At 38.2% G+C, this 19,521-nt stretch overlaps 1 protein-coding gene across 1 annotated transcript; it reads left to right on the top strand.

Annotated features, from left to right (window-relative positions):
- The first annotated feature begins 7,309 nt into the window (after positions 1-7,309).
- fbxo45 (F-box protein 45) lies at positions 7,310-18,862 on the top strand. Its single transcript, XM_062022105.1, has 3 exons — positions 7,310-7,766; positions 12,777-13,133; positions 18,241-18,862. Exons 1-3 carry the CDS (start codon positions 7,452-7,454, stop codon positions 18,424-18,426), a joined length of 858 nt encoding a protein of 285 aa, XP_061878089.1. The 5' UTR covers positions 7,310-7,451; the 3' UTR covers positions 18,427-18,862.
- Positions 18,863-19,521: the final 659 nt, after the last annotated feature.

Here is a 19,521-nt window from a genome sequence, read left to right on the forward strand (position 1 = left end):
CCTCCCCTCATCAACGACACCTGGGAATCGAACTTTGCTTGCATTGCATGCAGAACGACTCTGGGCTTATGAACATTTACACTTCACCCAAAGACAATGGGCATATATACAAACACACTCCCCATCCCCATCCAACGCCCCTCACCACCACTGCTTAATTCCTCTTCGGGGTGATGGACGGCTAGTAGCGCTTTATAGCATCAGGCCGGCCTCCATGGCCCCAAATCCCCCCCTCTGTTGCGAGTTGTTGTGATTATATGTAACATGTTTATGTGTGCTATGCTAAAAGTTTTTTTCCCTTAGACTCAGTCTGGACCCCCTCCCGAGGGTCCAGACTCAGTCTGATATTTTTTACCCTTCCCCCCTTTCCCAATATCACCTTTTTCCCACCTTTTTTAAGGAGCGCCATAAGTGGCTGATCCGTTGGCGGTCCTGTTCTTGTCTCCCTGTAACGTATGTCTGCTCTTAGTGGGACTGTGCCGAAAATGAAATTTCAGTTCTTATGTGTCTTGTACATGTTAAATAATGGACAATAATAAAGCATCTTGAATCTTAAATCTTGAATATATGCTATAAGTAACCAGACGTCCGAGATCAAAACTGGGAATATAATCCCAGAGCAGGGGGGAAAAAATCGGTCATCAAATTTTAAATTGAAGACACAATATGATTAGGTTATATATACATGCGTATATCCTACATCAGGGGTCACCAACCTTTTTGAAACCAAGAGCTACTTATTGGGTACTGATTAATGCGAAGGGCTACCAGTTTGATACACACTTAAATAAATTGCCAGAAATAGCCAATTTGCTCAATTTACCTTTAACTATGTTATTATTAATAATTAATGATATTTACTCTTAATTGAACGGTTTAAAAGAGGAGAAAACACGAAAAAAATGACAATTAAATTTTGAAACATAGTTTATCTTCAATTTCGACTCTTTAAAATTCAAAATTCAACCCAAAAAAAGAAGAGAAAAACTAGCTATTTCGAATCTTTTTGAAAAAATTAAAAAAATAATTTATGGAACATCATTAGTAATTTTTTCTGATTAAGATTAATTTTAGAATTTTGATGACATGTTTTAAATAGGTTAAAATCCAATCTGCACTTTGTTAGAATATATAACAAATTGGACCAAGCTATATTTCTAACAAAGACAAATCGTAATTTTTTCTAGATTTTCCAGAACAAAAATTTTAAAAGAAATTCAAAAGACTTTGAAATAAGATTTACATTTGATTCTACAGATTTTCTAGCTTTGCCAGAATATTTTTTTTGAATTTTAATCATAATAAGTTTGAAGAAATATTTCACAAATATTCTTCGTCAAAAAAACAGAAGCTAAAATGAAAAATTAAATTAAAATGTATTTATTATTCTTTACAATAAAAAAGATACATTTACTTGAACATTGATTTAAATTGTCAGGAAAGAAGAGGAAGGAATTTAAAAGGTAAAAAGGTATATGTGTTTAAAAATCCTAAAATCATTTTTAAGGTTGTATTTTTTCTCTAAAATTGTCTTTCTGAAAGTTACAAGAAGCAAAGTAAAAAAATTAATGAATTTATTTAAAGAAGTGAAGACAAAGTCTTTAAAATATTTTCTTGGATTTTCAAATTCTATTTGAGTTTTGTCTCTCTTAGAATTAAAAATGTCGAGCAAAGCGAGACCAACTTGCTAGTAAATAAATACAATTTAAAAAATAGAGGCAGCTCACTGGTAAGTGCTGCTATTTGAGCTATTTCTAGAACAGGCCAGCAGGCTACTCATCTGGTCCTTACGGGCTACCTGGTGCCCGCGGGCACCGCGTTGGTGACCCCTGTCCTACATAAACAATGTATGAATACATTAGATATCTATATAACTTAGGGACCTATAGACTGTATCTCTGTTGCTGCAGCAGCAGAGAGTTTATTCTGTTTTGACACTTTGTATTGATATTTTGTATTACATTCTTCCCTTAAATGATCATGTTTACAGTGATTGTTTTATATGTATTTTTTATGTATGTCGCTTTGGATAAAAGCGTCTGCCAAATACTTCAACATAAACATATACAAACACCTGCAAGTCTTTATATCAGCTAAAACCACCAATCTGTTTCACTGGATTCAGAATAAAACCAAATTCTGTCTTACAATCTTTATCTTCATCATTTATTTCAACGTTATGTTATTCAAGTATGACATTTTTAAATGTAATTAATTTAATTGACAAGCAATTATTTTATGGTCATACTGTTGTTTGCTAGCGGCTACAATTTCAGTATTATTGAAGATCTTTGCTCCTTCTCAACTCTATGGTAATATTATTTTCACAAAATACAACCAATGGTACGTTATTGTTAAATCTTACTTGTGAAAAGTAATCCCCCGATTCCTATTTTCAACAGTCCGCTCATTTGAGCAGGAAAACGCTGAACACCATTTTTGTTTTCTACCTGTCAACTGTCAGTTTAGCATCTTTGTTTTCTACCCGTCAACTGTCAGTTTAGCATCTTTGTTTTCTACCCGTCAACTGTCAGTTTAGCATCTTTGTTTTCTACCTGTCAACTGTCAGTTTAGCATCTTTGTTTTCTACCTGTCAACTGTCAGTTTAGCATCTTTGTTTTCTACCTGTCAACTGTCAGTTTAGCATCTTTGTTTTCTACCTGTCAACTGTCAGTTTAGCATCTTTGTTTTCTACCTGTCAACTGTCAGTTTAGCATCTTTGTTTTCTACCTGTCAACTGTCAGTTTAGCATCTTTGTTTTCTACCTGTCAACTGTCAGTTTAGCATCTTTGTTTTCTACCTGTCAACTGTCAGTTTAGCATCTTTGTTTTCTACCTGTCAACTGTCAGTTTAGCATCTTTGTTTTCTACCTGTCAACTGTCAGTTTAGCATCTTTGTTTTCTACCTGTCAACTGTCAGTTTAGCATCTTTGTTTTCTACCTGTCAACTGTCAGTTTAGCATCTTTGTTTTCTACCTGTCAACTGTCAGTTTAGCATCTTTGTTTTCTACCTGTCAACTGGCAGTTTAGCATCTTTGTTTTCTACCTGTCAACTGTCAGTTTAGCATCTTTGTTTTCTACCTGTCAACTGTCAGTTTAGCATCTTTGTTTTCTACCTGTCAACTGTCAGTTTAGCATCTTTGTTTTCTACCTGTCAACTGTCAGTTTAAGCTGCTCGCCGGCTCCTCGTCACCACTTCAAGATGGCGGCTGAATTTCTCGCTTCACAGCAGCCAATGCTGCGTAAAGGATGTCTATGAGTGCATAGGTCAGAGTAGTGCATGTTTTGTTGTTCTGTTTGAATAGAGCTGATCCATTTTATTTCCACTATTATAATTATCATTAAAATGATTACAATAAATACATGCATCGTTAAGATGCTGATAACGGCAACACTGGCTGTATTGTACCATATGTCCCGGCAAGAAATCTGTGTTCAAAGAACTCCGGCTTATTAGTGATTCCCAAAGCCCAAAAAAAGTCTGCGGGCTATAGAGCGTTTTCTATTTGGGCTGCAGTACTCTGGAATGCCCTCCCGGTAACAGTTAGAGATGCTACCTCAGTAGAAGCATTTAAGTCCCATCTTAAAACTCATTTGTATACTCTAACCTTTTGGACCACTCATCTGTGCATCAGTTGGGGACGTCTCTGCGCTGCTGACCTGTCTCCACTCAAGATGATCTCCTGCTGGCCCCACTATGGACTGGACTCTCACTATTATGTTAGATCCACTATGGACTGGACTCTCACTATTATGTTAGATCCACTATGGACTGGACTCTCACTATTATGTTAGATCCACTATGGACTGGACTCTCACTATTATGTTAGATCCACTATGGACTGAACTCTCACACTATCATGTTAGATCCACTATGGACTGGACTCTCACTATTATGTTAGATCCACTATGGACTGGACTCTCACACTATTATGTTAGATCCACTATGGACTGGACTCTCACTATTATGTTAGATCCACTATGGACTGAACTCTCACTATTATGTTAGATCCACTATGGACTGGACTCTCACTATTATGTTAGATCCACTATGGACTGGACTCTCACTATTATGTTAGATCCACTATGGACTGAACTCTCACACTATCATGTTAGATCCACTATGGACTGGACTCTCACTATTATGTTAGATCCACTATGGACTGGACTCTCACTATTATGTTAGATCCACTATGGACTGAACTCTCACTATTATGTTAGATCCACTATGGACTGGACTCTCACACTATCATGTTAGATCCACTATGGACTGGACTCTCACTATTATGTTAGATCCACTATGGACTGGACTCTCACACTATTATGTTAGATCCACTATGGACTGGACTCTCACACTATTATGTTAGATCCACTATGGACTGGACTCTCACTATTATGTTAGATCCACTATGGACTGGACTCTCACTGTTATGTTAGATCCACTATGGACTGGACTCTCACACTATTATGTTAGATCCACTATGGACTGAACTCTCACTATTATGTTAGATCCACTATGGACTGGACTCTCACTATTATGTTAGATCCACTATGGACTGGACTCTCACTATTATGTTAGATCCACTATGGACTGAACTCTCACACTATCATGTTAGATCCACTATGGACTGGACTCTCACTATTATGTTAGATCCACTATGGACTGGACTCTCACTATTATGTTAGATCCACTATGGACTGAACTCTCACTATTATGTTAGATCCACTATGGACTGGACTCTCACTATTATGTTAGATCCACTATGGACTGAACTCTCACTATTATGTTAGATCCACTACGGACTGGACTCTCACTATTATGTTAGATCCACTATGGACTGGACTCTCACACTATTATGTTAGATCCACTATGGACTGGACTCTCACACTATTATGTTAGATCCACTATGGACTGGACTCTCACACTATTATGTTAGATCCACTATGGACTGGACTCTCACACTATTATGTTAGATCCACTATGGACTGGAATCTCACTATTATGTTAGATCCACTATGGACTGGACTCTCACTGTTATGTTAGATCCACTATGGACTGGACTCTCACACTATTATGTTAGATCCACTATGGACTGGACTCTCACACTATTATGTTAGATCCACTATGGACTGGACTCTCACACTATTATGTTAGATCCACTATGGACTGGACTCTCACACTATTATGTTAGATCCACTATGGACTGGAATCTCACTATTATGTTAGATCCACTATGGACTGGACTCTCACTGTTATGTTAGATCCACTATGGACTGGACTCTCACACTATCATGTTAGATCCACTATGGACTGGACTCTCACTATTATGTTAGATCCACTATGGACTGGACTCTCACTATTATGTTAGATCCACTATGGACTGGACTCTCACAATATTATGTTAGATCCACTATGGACTGGACTCTCACACTATCATGTTAGATCCACTATGGACTGGACTCTCACTATTATGTTAGATCCACTATGGACTCGACTCTCACTATTATGTTAGATCCACTATGGACTCGACTCTCACTATTATGTTAGATCCACTATGGACTGGACTCTCACTGTTATGTTAGATCCACTATGGACTGGACTCTCACACTATTATGTTAGATCCACTATGGACTGGACTCTCACTATTATGTTAGATCCACTATGGACTGAACTCTCACTATTATGTTAGATCCACTATGGACTGGACTCTCACTATTATGTTAGATCCACTATGGACTGGACTCTCACTATTATGTTAGATCCACTATGGACTCGACTCTCACTATTATGTTGGATCCACTATGGACTGGACTCTCACACTATTATGTTAGATCCACTATGGACTGGACTCTCACTATTATGTTAGATCCACTATGGACTGAACTCTCACTATTATGTTAGATCCACTATGGACTGGACTCTCACTATTATGTTAGATCCACTATGGACTGGACTCTCACTATTATGTTAGATCCACTATGGACTGAACTCTCACACTACCATGTTAGATCCACTATGGACTGGACTCTCACTATTATGTTAGATCCACTATGGACTGGACTCTCACTATTATGTTAGATCCACTATGGACTCGACTCTCACTATTATGTTGGATCCACTATGGACTGGACTCTCACACTATTATGTTAGATCCACTATGGACTGGACTCTCACACTATTATGTTAGATCCACTATAGACTGGACTCTCACACTATTATGTTAGATCCACTATAGACTGGACTCTCACACTATTATGTTAGATCCACTATGGACTGGACTCTCACACTATTATGTTAGATCCACTATAGACTGGACTCTCACACTATTATGTTAGATCCACTATGGACTGGACTCTCACACTATTATGTTAGATCCACTATAGACTGGACTCTCACACTATTATGTTAGATCCACTATAGACTGGACTCTCACACTATTATGTTAGATCCACTATAGACTGGACTCTCACACTATTATGTTAGATCCACTATGGACTGGACTCTCACACTATTATGTTAGATCCACTATGGACTGGACTCTCACTATTATGTTAGATCCACTATGGACTGGACTCTCACTATTATGTTAGATCCACTATGGACTGGACTCTCACTATTATGTTAGATCCACTATGGACTGGACTCTCACACAATTTTTTATTGTTACTCTTTTTCTTTGTTTTTTCTTTTTTTTTTTTTTTAGATATTTTACACTGTTGATTAGGTGTTTTTTGCTTAAACAATTGTGTGTAATAAAAGGTAGGTGTTGTATTTTTGTAGTCCATCCATCCATTTTCTACTGCTTGTCCCTAATTACTTACAAATTTTAGGTTACACAGTCTTGGGTCATTTTAAACGACAAATTGCATGAAAAAATGCAAGAAAATACAACAATTAATAAGGGAACTTGAACTTTAGAATTGTTTTGTTTTGTGTGGACAAAATTACAATGTGTGATTTTTTTTTCCTTTTCCAATTCATGCGGCTCACTTCTATATGTTTGCATGTACGGAAAAATGGACAAAGAATCTTTAAAAAGTATCAGTCCCGCATTAACTTAGTATCGTCTCGATACTACATTGTTCAGTATCGCCTGCCCCAGTGACAGCCTTTGTCGTGACGTCACCCTCAAGGTCCTGGCAGGACGCAAACACTAATTTGACCTCGGCGGTGACTTAGTCTCATGTTACCACTTATTCCTAATAAATGAAGGATATAAACGTGTTTGAATACGATTGAAAGATTTTGGCCTGGCTACGCACTCGGGTTGTGTATTATTAGTCTTTGTAGTTATTCTGCCTTCGAGGACCTCCACGCCCCCAGCCGTCGAAGTCGGAAGAGTAAGATCCAGACTGTTGTGGTTCCAGCGCCACCCACAAAATGTCGACCTTTTATTCATAACTGGGACTTATTCTGACGCGTTAACTGCTCCCACTCCGCTACATACGGCTATGATGTCGGGGGCGCCCGGGGGAGGCTCCTCTAGTCTGGGCGCGGCGTCGGGAGCTGGTTGCAGCTCCGCCGGCCCTCTTCACGCCGGGGCAGGCGCAGGGGTGGCGGGGAGGCTGCCCGCGCGGGTCCTGGAGCACATCTTCTCCTACTTGGAGATGCTGGATCTGACCCAGTGCGCCTTGGTGTGCTGGCACTGGAGCAACATGCTGGCGGATGAAAACAGCGAGGTGTGGCGGAGCCTGTGTGCCCGCTCGCTGAGCGACGAGGCGCTGCGGTCCGACATCCTGTGCAACCTCCCGTCGTACAAGGCCAAGGTGGGTTTCACACACTTGGACCGGATCGGACATCTTATACGCCGATAACGTCTACTGTGCACACCCACCATTCTGACTTGAAACGGGCCTAGCTGTACCTAAACAATGTCTGTGTAGTCGAGGCACGATCCGGGTTTATTTTACGGCCGAATCCGATACCGATCATCCATGAGTGATATCGGCCGATACAATACCGATACCGATCGCATGTTTGAATTATTCCATCCGTTTGTAGACATCTAATATAATATCACGTTGTGATTGTACGTTTACAGTATATGGTTTCGCAGTTACAAGCAGCCTGTTGAAAGATGCCGTAACCCAAAAGCCAACAACACCCGCCTTCCGAAAAGTTTGAAAAAAAAAAAAGATATCAATTTTGGGGTCCCACATTTTTTGTAAGCGTTTTGAAAACAAATGATACATGTATGCATTATTCTGTTATATCTCACATTCTATATTGTGTTTTGGAAAAAGGTTGTCGTAAATGTTACTTAATTCATAAAAAAACAACAACAAAATAAAACAAAATTTTATGTAAATTTATTCAGTTAGTTTATTCATTTACTTTTTTCCTTCATGGATCTAAACATTATTGTTTAAACGCCGATAATGTCTACCATGCACAGCCACAGAGCAATAGATGCACGATTCTGACTTGAAATGGGCCTAACTGTACCTAATCAATGTCTGTGTAGTCGAGGCACGATCCGGGTTTATTTGACTGCCGAATCCGATACCGATCACCCATGAGTGAGATCGGCCGATACAATACCGATACCGATCGCATGTTTGAATTTCTCCATCCGTTTGTTGACATCTAATATCATAATAATATCACGTTGTGATGATACGTTTACAGTATATGGTTTCGCAGTTACAAGTAACCTGTTGAAAGAAGCCGTAACCCAAACACCAACAACACCCGCCTCACAAAAAATTTAGATTTTTTTTTTTTTTAAATTTTACTCATTAAAACAATGCAAAAATATCAATTCAAATGCGCGAGTGTAAAGCCTGGTGTATTGCATGTATTCCGACAAAGGATTTCTTCCCGGAAGTGAAAACCAGTGGTGGTCAACCAAAATGAATTTTAAAAATGGGGTCCCAAAGTAAATTTTTGGGGTCCCACTTTTTTTGTAAGCGTTTTGAAAACAAATGATAATGTAAACCCAAACACCAACAACACCCGCCCACCCGAAAAGTTAAAAAAAAAAAAATATATATATATATATATATATATATATTTTACTCATTAATTAAAACAATGCAAAAATATACATTTTGGGGTCCCACATTTTTTGTAAGCGTTTTGAAAACAAATGATAAATGTATGCATTATTCTGTTGTATTGCACATTCTATATTGTGTTTTGGAAAAATGTTGTCATAAACGTTACTTAGTTCATTAAAAAAAATAATACAAAAGAAAACTAAATTTTATGTAAATGTATTCAGTTATAAACATTTGTTCACTTTTTTCCTTCAAGGATCTAAACTTTACCGTTTAAACGCCGATAATGTCTACCATGCACACCCACAGAGCAATAAATGCACAATTCTGACTTGAAATGGGCCTAACTGTACCAAAACAATGTCTGTGTGGTCGAGGCACGATCCGGGTTTATTTTACAGCCGAATCCGATACCGATCATCCATGAGTGATATCGGCCGACACAATACCGATACCATGTGTGAATTTTTCCATCCGTTTGTTGACATCTAATATCATAATAATATCACGTTGTGATTGTACGTTTACAGTATATGGTTTCGCAGTTACAAGTAGCCTGTTGAAAGAAGCCGTAACCCAAACACCAACAACACCCGCCTCACAAAAAATTTGGATTTTTTTTTTTTAAGTTTTACTCATTAAAACAATGCAAAAATACCAATTTTAAAAATAATTGTGTTCATGATTACATCTCACATGCGCGAGTGTAAAGCCTGGTGTGTTGCATGTATTCCGACAAAGGATTTCTTCCCAGAAGTGAAAACCAGTGAAAAATCAAACTATGAATTTTCAAAAAGGGGTCCCACAGTAAATTTTTGGGGTCCCACATGGATCTAAACTTTACCGTTTATACGCCGATAATGTCTACTATGCACACCCACAGAGCAATAGATGCACGATTCTGACTTGAAATAGGCCTAACTGTACCTAAACAATGTCTGTGTAGTCGAGGCACGATTCAGGTTTATTTGACTGCCGAATCCGATACCGATCATCCATGAGCAAGATCGGCCGATCGGCATGTTTGAATTTCTCCATCCGTTTGTTGACATCTAATATACATAATAATATCATGTTGTGATTGTACGTTTACAGTATATGGTTTCGCAGTTACAAGTAGCCTGTTGAAAGAAGCCGTAACCCAAACACCAACAACACCCGTCTCCCTAAAAGTTTGAAAAAACAAAACAAAACAAGATTTTACTCATTAAAACAATGCAAAAATATCAATTTTGGGGTCCCACATTTTTTGTAAGCGTTTTGAAAACAAATGATAATGTAAACCCAAACACCAACAACACCCGCCCACCCGAAAAGTTAAAAAAAAATATATATATATATATATATATATATATATATATATATATATATATATATATATATATATATATATATATATATATATATATATTTTACTCATTAATTAAAACAATGCAAAAATATACATTTTGGGGTCCCACATTTTTTGTAAGCGTTTTGAAAACAAATGATAAATGTATGCATTATTCTGTTGTATCGCACATTCTATATTGTGTTTTGGAAAAATGTTGTCATAAACGTTACTTAGTTCATTAAAAAAAATAATACAATAGAAAACTAAATTTTATGTAAATGTATTCAGTTATAAACATTTGTTCACTTTTTTCCTTCAAGGATCTAAACTTTACCGTTTATACGCCGATAATGTCTACCGTGCACACCCACAGAGCAATAAATGCACAATTCTGACTTGAAATGGGCCTAACTGTACCAAAACAATGTCTGTGTGGTCGAGGCACGATCCGGGTTTATTTTACAGCCGAATCCGATACCGATCATCCATGAGTGATATCGGCCGATACAATACCGATACCATGTGTGAATTTTTCCATCCGTTTGTTGACATCTAATATCATAATAATATCACGTTGTGATTGTGATTGTTGTGGTTTCCTAGTTACAAGCAGCCTGTTGAAAGAAGCCGTAACCCAAACACCAACAACACCCGCCTCCCAAAAAATTTGGATTTAAAAAAAAAAAGTTTTACTCATTAAAACAATGCAAAAATACCAATTTTAAAAATAATTGTGTTCATGATTACATCTCACATGCGCGAGTGTAAAGCCTGGTGTGTTGCATGTATTACGACAAAGGATTTCTTCCCGGAAGTGAAAACCAGTGAAAAATCAAACTATGAATTTTTAAAATGGGGTCCCACAGTAAATTTTTGGGGTCCCACATGGATCTAAACTTTACCGTTTGTACGCCGATAATGTCTACTATGCACACCCACAGAGCAATAAATGCACGATTCTGACTTGAAACGGGCCTAACTGTACCAAAACAATGTCTGTGTAGTCGAGGCACGATCCGGGTTTATTTTACGGCCGAATCCGATACCAATCATCCATGGGTGAGATCGGCCGATACAATACCGATACCGATCGCATGTGTGAATTTTTCCATCCGTTTGTTGACATCTAATATCATAATAATATCACGTTGGGATACGTTTACACTATATGGTTTCCTAGTTACAAGCAGCCTGTTGAAAGAAGCCGTAACCCAAACACCAACAACACCCGCCCTCCCGAAAAGTAAAAAAAAAAAAAAAAAGATTTTACTCATTAAAACAATGCAAAAATATCAATTATGGGGTCCACTTTTTTTGCAGGCGTTTTAAAAACAAATGATAAATGTATGCATTATTCTGTTATACATCACATTCTATATTGTGTTTTGGAAAAAGGTTGTCGTAAACATTAATTTATTTAAAAAAATAATACTAAAGAAAACACATTTTTATGTACATTTATTCAGTTATAAACATTTGTTCGCTTTTTTCCTTCATGGATCTAAACTTTACCGTTTATACGCCGATAATGTCTACTACGCACACCCAGGATTCTGACTTGAAATGGGCCTAACTGTACCTAAACAATGTCTGTGTAGTCGAGGCACGATCCGGGTTTATTTTACAGCCGAATCCGATACCGATCACCCATGAGTGATATCGGCCGATACAATACCGATACCGATCGCATGTTTGAATTATTCCATGCGTTTGTTGACATCTAATATCATAATAATATCACGTTGTGATTGTACGTTTACAGTATATGGTTTCGCAGTTACAAGCAGCCTGTTGAAAGAAGCCGTAACCCAAACACCAACAACACCCGCCCTCCCGAAAAGTAAAAAAAAAAAAAAAAAGATTTTACTCATTAAAACAATGCAAAAATATCAATTATGGGGTCCACTTTTTTTGCAGGCGTTTTAAAAACAAATGATAAATGTATGCATTATTCTGTTATACATCACATTCTATATTGTGTTTTGGAAAAAGGTTGTCGTAAACATTAATTTATTTAAAAAAATAATACTAAAGAAAACAAATTTTTATGTACATTTATTCAGTTATAAACATTTGTTCGCTTTTTTCCTTCATGGATCTAAACTTTACCGTTTATATGCCGATAATGTCTACTACGCACACCCAGGATTCTGACTTGAAATGGGCCTAACTGTACCTAAACAATGTCTGTGTAGTCGAGGCACGATCCGGGTTTATTTTACAGCCGAATCCGATACCGATCACCCATGAGTGATATCGGCCGATACAATACCGATACCGATCGCATGTTTGAATTTTTCCATCCGTTTGTTGACATCTAATATCGTAATAATATCACGTTGTGATGATACGTTTACAGTATATAGTTTCCTAGTTACAAGTAGCCTGTTGAAAGAAGCCATAACCCAAACACCAACAATATTTTCCCTCCCGGTCCCCGACAGCTCAAATCTTACCAACACGCTCTGAGCTCCCACGATTGCTCCCGCAACGTGTACGTGAAGAAGAACGGTTTCACCCTGCACCGCAACCCCATCGCCCAGAGCACCGACGGGGCGCGGGGCAAGATCGGCTTTTCGGAGGGGCGCCACGCCTGGGAGATCTGGTGGGAAGGGCCCCTGGGGACGGTGGCGGTGATCGGCCTGGCCACGAAGCGGGCGTCCATGCAGTGCCAGGGCTACGTGGCCCTGCTGGGCAGCGACGACCAGAGCTGGGGATGGAACCTGGTGGACAACAACCTGCTGCACAACGGGGAAGTGAGCGGGAACTTCCCGCAGTGCAACAACGCGCCCAAATATCAGGTAGGAGACTCCCGCTTTTCCTAAGAGATGCCAGCTCGTTTTTCCAACAATTAAAGAACCCATAGCTTCCAGACTACTCTCAAAAGTTATCTTTATCAATTTATGCTCCTGAAAATTAATCTGGCTGTCATTTCCCATAATATCACTTAATTACCTACCCATTACTCAAAAACTAACTGTACTTGAACGCCCCCTCTTGGTGTGATGTCATCTACAGAACCGGAGCCCATATCCCCGCATAGGCAGTGTGGAGAAAACATGTCAACTATTATTTTCAGCACTTCATTGCCCGTTTTTTGTCACCCTGGTTAACGATGACCTCAAAACTGATATGGTAACTAGAGATGATAAATGCTTTAAAATGTAATATCGAAAATTATCAGTATCATTTTTTTAATATCGGTATCGGTTTTTAAAAAAAAAATTTTTAAATTAATTTTTTTATTAAATTTACATAAAAAACACAAGATACACTTACAATTAGTGCACCAACCCAAAAAACCTCCCTCCCCCATTTACACTCATTCACACAAAAGGGTTGTTTCTTTCTGTTATTAATATTCTGGTTCCTACATTATATATCAATATATATCAATACAGTCTGCAAGGGATACAGTCCGTAAGCACACATGATTGTGCATGCTGCTGGTCCACTAATAGTACTAACCTTTAACAGTTAATTTTACTCATTTTCATTAATTACTAGTTTCTATGTATCTGTTTTTATATTGTTTTACTTTCTTTTTTATTCAAGAAAATGTTTTTAATTTATTTTTATTTTATTAATATTTTAAAAAAGGACCTTATCTTCACCATACCTGGTTGTCCAAATTAGGCATAATAATGTGTTAAATTCCACGACTGTATATATCGGTATCGGTTGATATCGGTATCGGTAATTAAAGAGTTGGACAATATCGAAATATCGGATATTGGCAAAAAGCCATTATCCGACATCCCTAATGGTAACACAAAAATATAAAATAATCGCCAGTTCCGGAGTTTTTCATAGACACCATAGCTTGAGGAAACATCAGTAGAAGAGGATGCAAAATAGAATACTAGTGGCTCGGGATGGGAATGGATACGATTTTTCCCGATTCTGCTTAACGATTCGGTTCTTTATCGGTTTTCTTAGCAATTCTTATTTGGAAAACATAATATGATGGTTAAGCATCAATTTTGTTTAGTTTAGAGTAGAGTTTGATTGATTGAAACTTTTATTAGTAGATTGCACAGTACAGTACATATTCCGTACAATTGACCACTAAATGGTAAGTTTTTCAACTTGTTAAGTCCACGTTAATCAAGTCATGGTATAAATATATACTATCTTCATAATACAGTCATCACACAAGATAATCATCAGAGTATATACATTGAATTATTTACATTATTTACAATCCGGGGGGTGGGATGTGGAGGGGGGGTTAGGTTTGGTTGATATCAGCACTTCAGTCATCAACAATTATATAATCTGAGAAATGGACATTGTAACAGTGTAGGTCTGACTTGGTAGGATATGTAGCTGGGCAAATATTTTGACTCGGGGGGTCACGTTGAGAGAAAAAATGTAGGTGTTCCAAATTGTGTCCTAACTTGTTAGAAAATATTTATTTGTAACTATTTTGGTGGGAATTTTACCAGTGGACATAATGAGGTGTGTGTTAAGAAGCAGTGTGGAATTGTAATGACAAGCTACAGTCCCGTTATAAGGCGTTTGAGCGTTTTTCAACCCTTTTTTGGAGCCAAGGCACATGTTTTTCATTGAAAAAAATTCTGCGGCACACCACAAGCTGAAATCATTAAAACAACATCGACAATAAAAAGTCGTTCTCGCAATTGTTGGATATGAATTTAAAGCATAACCAAGCATGCATGACTATAGCTCTTGTCTCAAAGTAGGTGTACTGTCGCCACCTGTCACATCACGCCTTGAATTATCTTGAGTTTTTTGGTGTGTAGTGTTTTAGTCGTTGTCTTGTGCTCCTTTTTTGGTGGCTTTTTCCCGTTTTGTTGGTATTTTCCTGTTGCAGTTTCATGTCTTCCTTGAGCGCTATTCTCCACACCTGCTTTGTTTTTTCGCAATCAAGACTATTTAAGTTGTGCGGACGCTTTTCTTCTTTGTGGGGACATTGTCGATTGTCATGTCATGTTCGGATGTACTTTGTGGACGCCATCTCTGCTCCACACGCTGTAAGTCTTTGCTGTCGTCCAGCATTTTGTGTTTTGTTTACTTTGCAGCCAGTTCAGTTTTAGTTTTGTTCTTGCAATTAGCTACCTGCTGCCACCTACTGATATGGAAGAGTATTACATGGTTACTCTGCTGAGCTCTAGACCAGGCCTGGGCAATTATTTTGACTCGGGGGCCAAATTTAGAGAAAAAAAATGTGTCTGGGGCCGGTATATCTATTTTTTAGGAAAACTAATACAAAACCTCACAATAAAGTCTGATTGAATGCTAAAAATGTTATGACAGACCACCTTAAAAACAGAATGGAATTTAAAATTTTTCTATGAACGATACAACCCTGAATATTGAGAACATATGAATGTCACACCCCCTCTCAATCGACATATTTTACAATCAAGCCACACCCACACTGCTTGGTGCCTCGTCTGACCTACTGTGATGTAGATTACCATAGTAACTAGTAGGGTTGTACAGTATACGGGTACTAGTATAGTACCGCGATACTAATGAATCATATTCGGTACCATACCGCCTCTGAAAAGTACCGGTCCGCCACACCCTAAGATTTAAAAAAATAAATAAATCCAATAATGCAATTTTTTCTGGTTCCCTTTATTTAGAAAAATATCGAAATAATATTAGTATCAGGACAACACTAGTCACTAAAATATCATGCAAAAGCGCAGATTCCAAGCATTGAAATGCTTAGTATAGTTGAAGACTTATGGTCATTAGAAAACATCACTGCACATCATAATGGCAGCTACACTTTCCATCTTAAAGATATAAAACAATTATTTGGGAATGTCCGGCGGGCCAGATTGAAAAGCTTAACGGGGCCGCATGTGGCCCCCGGGCCTTAATTTGCCCAGGTCTGCTCTAGAGACAGTACAGACACTCAACAATGGCACATTTACGGATTACAATTACTTGTGTGCAAAAAATATTTTTAACCCAGTTAGGTGAAATTACATAATCTCCCACGGCACACCAGACTGTATCTCACGGCACACCAGACTGTATCTCACGGCACAGTGGATGAAAAACACTGATCTACAAACCCCGTTTCCATATGAGTTGGGAAATTGTGTTAGATGTAAATATAAACGGAATACAATGATTTGCAAATCCTTTTCAACCCATATTCAGTTGAATATGCTACAAAGACAACATATTTGATGTTCAAACTGATAAACATTTTTTTTTTTTTGCAAATAATCATTAACTTTAGAATTTGACGCCAGCAACACGTGACAAAGAAGTTGGGAAAGGTGGCAATAAATACTGATAAAGTTGAGGAATGCTCATCCAACACTTATTTGGAACATCCCACAGGTGAACAGGCTAATTGGGAACAGGTGGGTGCCATGATTGGGTATAAAAGTAGATTCCATGAAATGCTCAGTCATTCACAAACAAGGATGGGGCGAGGGTCACCACTTTGTCAACAAATGCGTGAGCAAATTGTTGAACAGTTTAAGAAAAACCTTTCTCAAGCAGCTATTGCAAGGAATTTAGGGATTTCACCATCTACGCTCCGTAATATCATCAAAGGGTTCAGAGAATCTGGAGAAATCACTGCACGTAAGCAGCTAAGCCCGTGACCTTCGATCCCTCAGGCTGTAATGCATCAACAAGGGACATCAGTGTGTAAAGGATATCATCACATGGGCTCAGGAACACTTCAGAAACCCACTGTCAGTAACTACAGTTGGTTGCTACATCTGTAAGTGCAAGTTAAAACTCTCCTATGCAAGGCAAAAACAGTTTATCAACAACACCCAGAAACGCCGTCGGCTTCGCTGGGCCTGAGCTCATCTAAGATGGACTGATACAAAGTGGAAAAGTGTTCTGTGGTCTGACGAGTCCACATTTCAAATTCTTCTTGGAAACTGTGGACGTCGACCAAAGAGGAAAAGAACCATCCGGATTGTTTTAGGCGCAAAGTGTAAAAGCCAGCATGTGTGATGGTATGGGGGTGTATTAGTGCCCAAGACATGGGTAACTTACACATCTGTGAAGGCACCATTAATGCTGAAAGGTACATACAGGTTTTGGAGCAACATATGTTGCCATCCAAGCAACGTTACCATGGACGCCCCTGCTTATTTCAGCAAGACAATGCCAAGCCACGTGTTACATCAACGTGGCTTCATAGTGAAAGAGTGCGGGTACTAGACTGGCCTGCCTGTAGTCCAGACCTGTCTCCCATTGAAAATGTGTGGCGCATTATGAAGCCTGAAATAGCACAAGGGAGACCCCCGGACTGTTGAACAACTTAAGCTGTACATCAAGCAAGAATGGGAAAGAATTCCACCTGAGAAGCCTAAAAAATGTTTGATTTGATTGATTGAGACTTTTATTAGTAGGTTGCACAGTGAAGTACATATTCCGTACAATTGACCACTAAATGGTAACACCCGAATACGTTTTTCAACTTGTTTAAGTCGGGGTCCACTTAAATTGATTCATGATACATATATATACTATCATATATACTATCATCATAATACAGTCATCACACAAGATAATCACATTGAATTATTTACATTATTTACAATCATGTGTCTTCTCAGTTTCCAAACGTTTACTGAGTGTTGTTAAAAGGAAAGGCCATGTAACACAGTGGTGAACATGCCCTTTCCCAACTACTTTGGCACGTGTTGCAGCCATGAAATTCTAAGTTAATTATTATTTGCAAAAAAAAGAAAAAAGTTTATGAGTTTGAACATCAAATATGTTGTCTTTGTAGTGCATTCAACTGAATATGGGTTGAAAAGGATTTGCAAATCATTGTATTCCGTTTATATTTACATCTAACACAATTTCCCAACTCATATGGAAACGGGGTTTGTACACTGTTGTGCAACAGTTTGACCTTGCCTTTGTGCATTCTAACACTGCTTTCTACAGATCGGAGAGCGGATACGAGTAATTCTCGACATGGATGACAAGACGTTAGCCTTCGAGAGGGGGTTTGAGTTTCTCGGCATCGCCTTCCGGGGGCTGCCCAAAGCCTGCCTGTTCCCCGCCGTCTCCGCGGTGTACGGCAACACCGAGGTCACCATGGTGTACTTGGGGAAACCGCTGGACGGCTGAAGGCCGCAGAGGCCCGGAAAAACGTTTTTTTTGCTCCCTCAAGGAACCGTTACCATCGGAGGACTGTTGGCATCTCTACTACAGCTTAGCATGGGTCCCCACTTGCACCGCGAGGAAGACTTTTTTTCCTCTTCCGTGTCAAAGACCAGGCAGCTTACGTACACAATTTTCATCCGAGTCAGTGAAGTAAGTTATTTTTCAACGTGGCAAACACTAGTAAATATTCATTCAAAAAAAAAGCTCACTCTAGGATACCCCATGTGTATTATATTATACACTGTGTGCCACATCCATGTCTATGTGTCATATTAACGTGTGTCCCTTTTATTGTGCTACTCAAAGTTACACTATACTATTTATTTGTCCATGGTACTACTACAGCTGCTGTACGGTTTACAAGCTGCAAAATAAAGTCATTACGTGGTGCCACTCTTAACAGTTGAGATGTCATGTGTTTCTTCCCAATTTGCACATATTGTGGTTACATGTCCTTAGAACAGGGGTCACCAACGCGGTGCCCGCGGGCACCAGGTAGCCCGTAAGGACCAGATGAGTAGCCCGCTGGCCTGTTCTAAAAATAGCTCAAATAGCAGCACTTACCAGTGAGCTGCCTCTATTTTTTAAATGGTATTTATTTACTAGCAAGCTGGTCTCGCTTTGCTCGACATTTTTAATTCTAAGAGAGACAAAACTCAAATAGAATTTGAAAATCCAAGAAAATATTTTAAAGACTTTGTCTTCACTTGTTTAAATAAATTCCTATTTTTTTTTTACTTTGCTTCTTATAACTTTCAGAAAGACAATTTTAGAGAAAAAATACAACCTTAAAAATGATTTTAGGATTTTTAAACACATATACGTTTTTACCTTTTAAATTCCTTCCTCTTCTTTCCTGACAATTTAAATCAATGTTCAAGTAAATTTAGATTTTTTTATTGTAAAGAATAATAAATACATTTTAATTAAATTTTTCATTTTAGCTTCTGTTTTTTTGACGAAGAATATTTGTGAAATATTTCTTCAAACTTATTATGATTAAAATAAAATAAAAATATTCTGGCAAAGCTAGAAAATCTGTAGAATCAAATTTAAATC

The sequence above is a fragment of the Entelurus aequoreus genome, linkage group LG15 (assembly GCF_033978785.1).
Source record: "Entelurus aequoreus isolate RoL-2023_Sb linkage group LG15, RoL_Eaeq_v1.1, whole genome shotgun sequence".
NCBI lineage: Eukaryota > Metazoa > Chordata > Actinopteri > Syngnathiformes > Syngnathidae > Entelurus > Entelurus aequoreus.

Bases quoted from the DNA above. Each gene is read 5' to 3' on its own strand.
- fbxo45 (XM_062022105.1), top strand. From the start codon at position 7,452: ATGATGTCGGGGGCGCCCGGGGGAGGCTCCTCTAGTCTGGGCGCGGCG. The intron at 7,767-12,776 runs GTGGGTTTCACA...GGTCCCCGACAG, and splicing joins TCCCGTCGTACAAGGCCAAG to CTCAAATCTTACCAACACGC. The intron at 13,134-18,240 runs GTAGGAGACTCC...TGCTTTCTACAG, and splicing joins ACAACGCGCCCAAATATCAG to ATCGGAGAGCGGATACGAGT.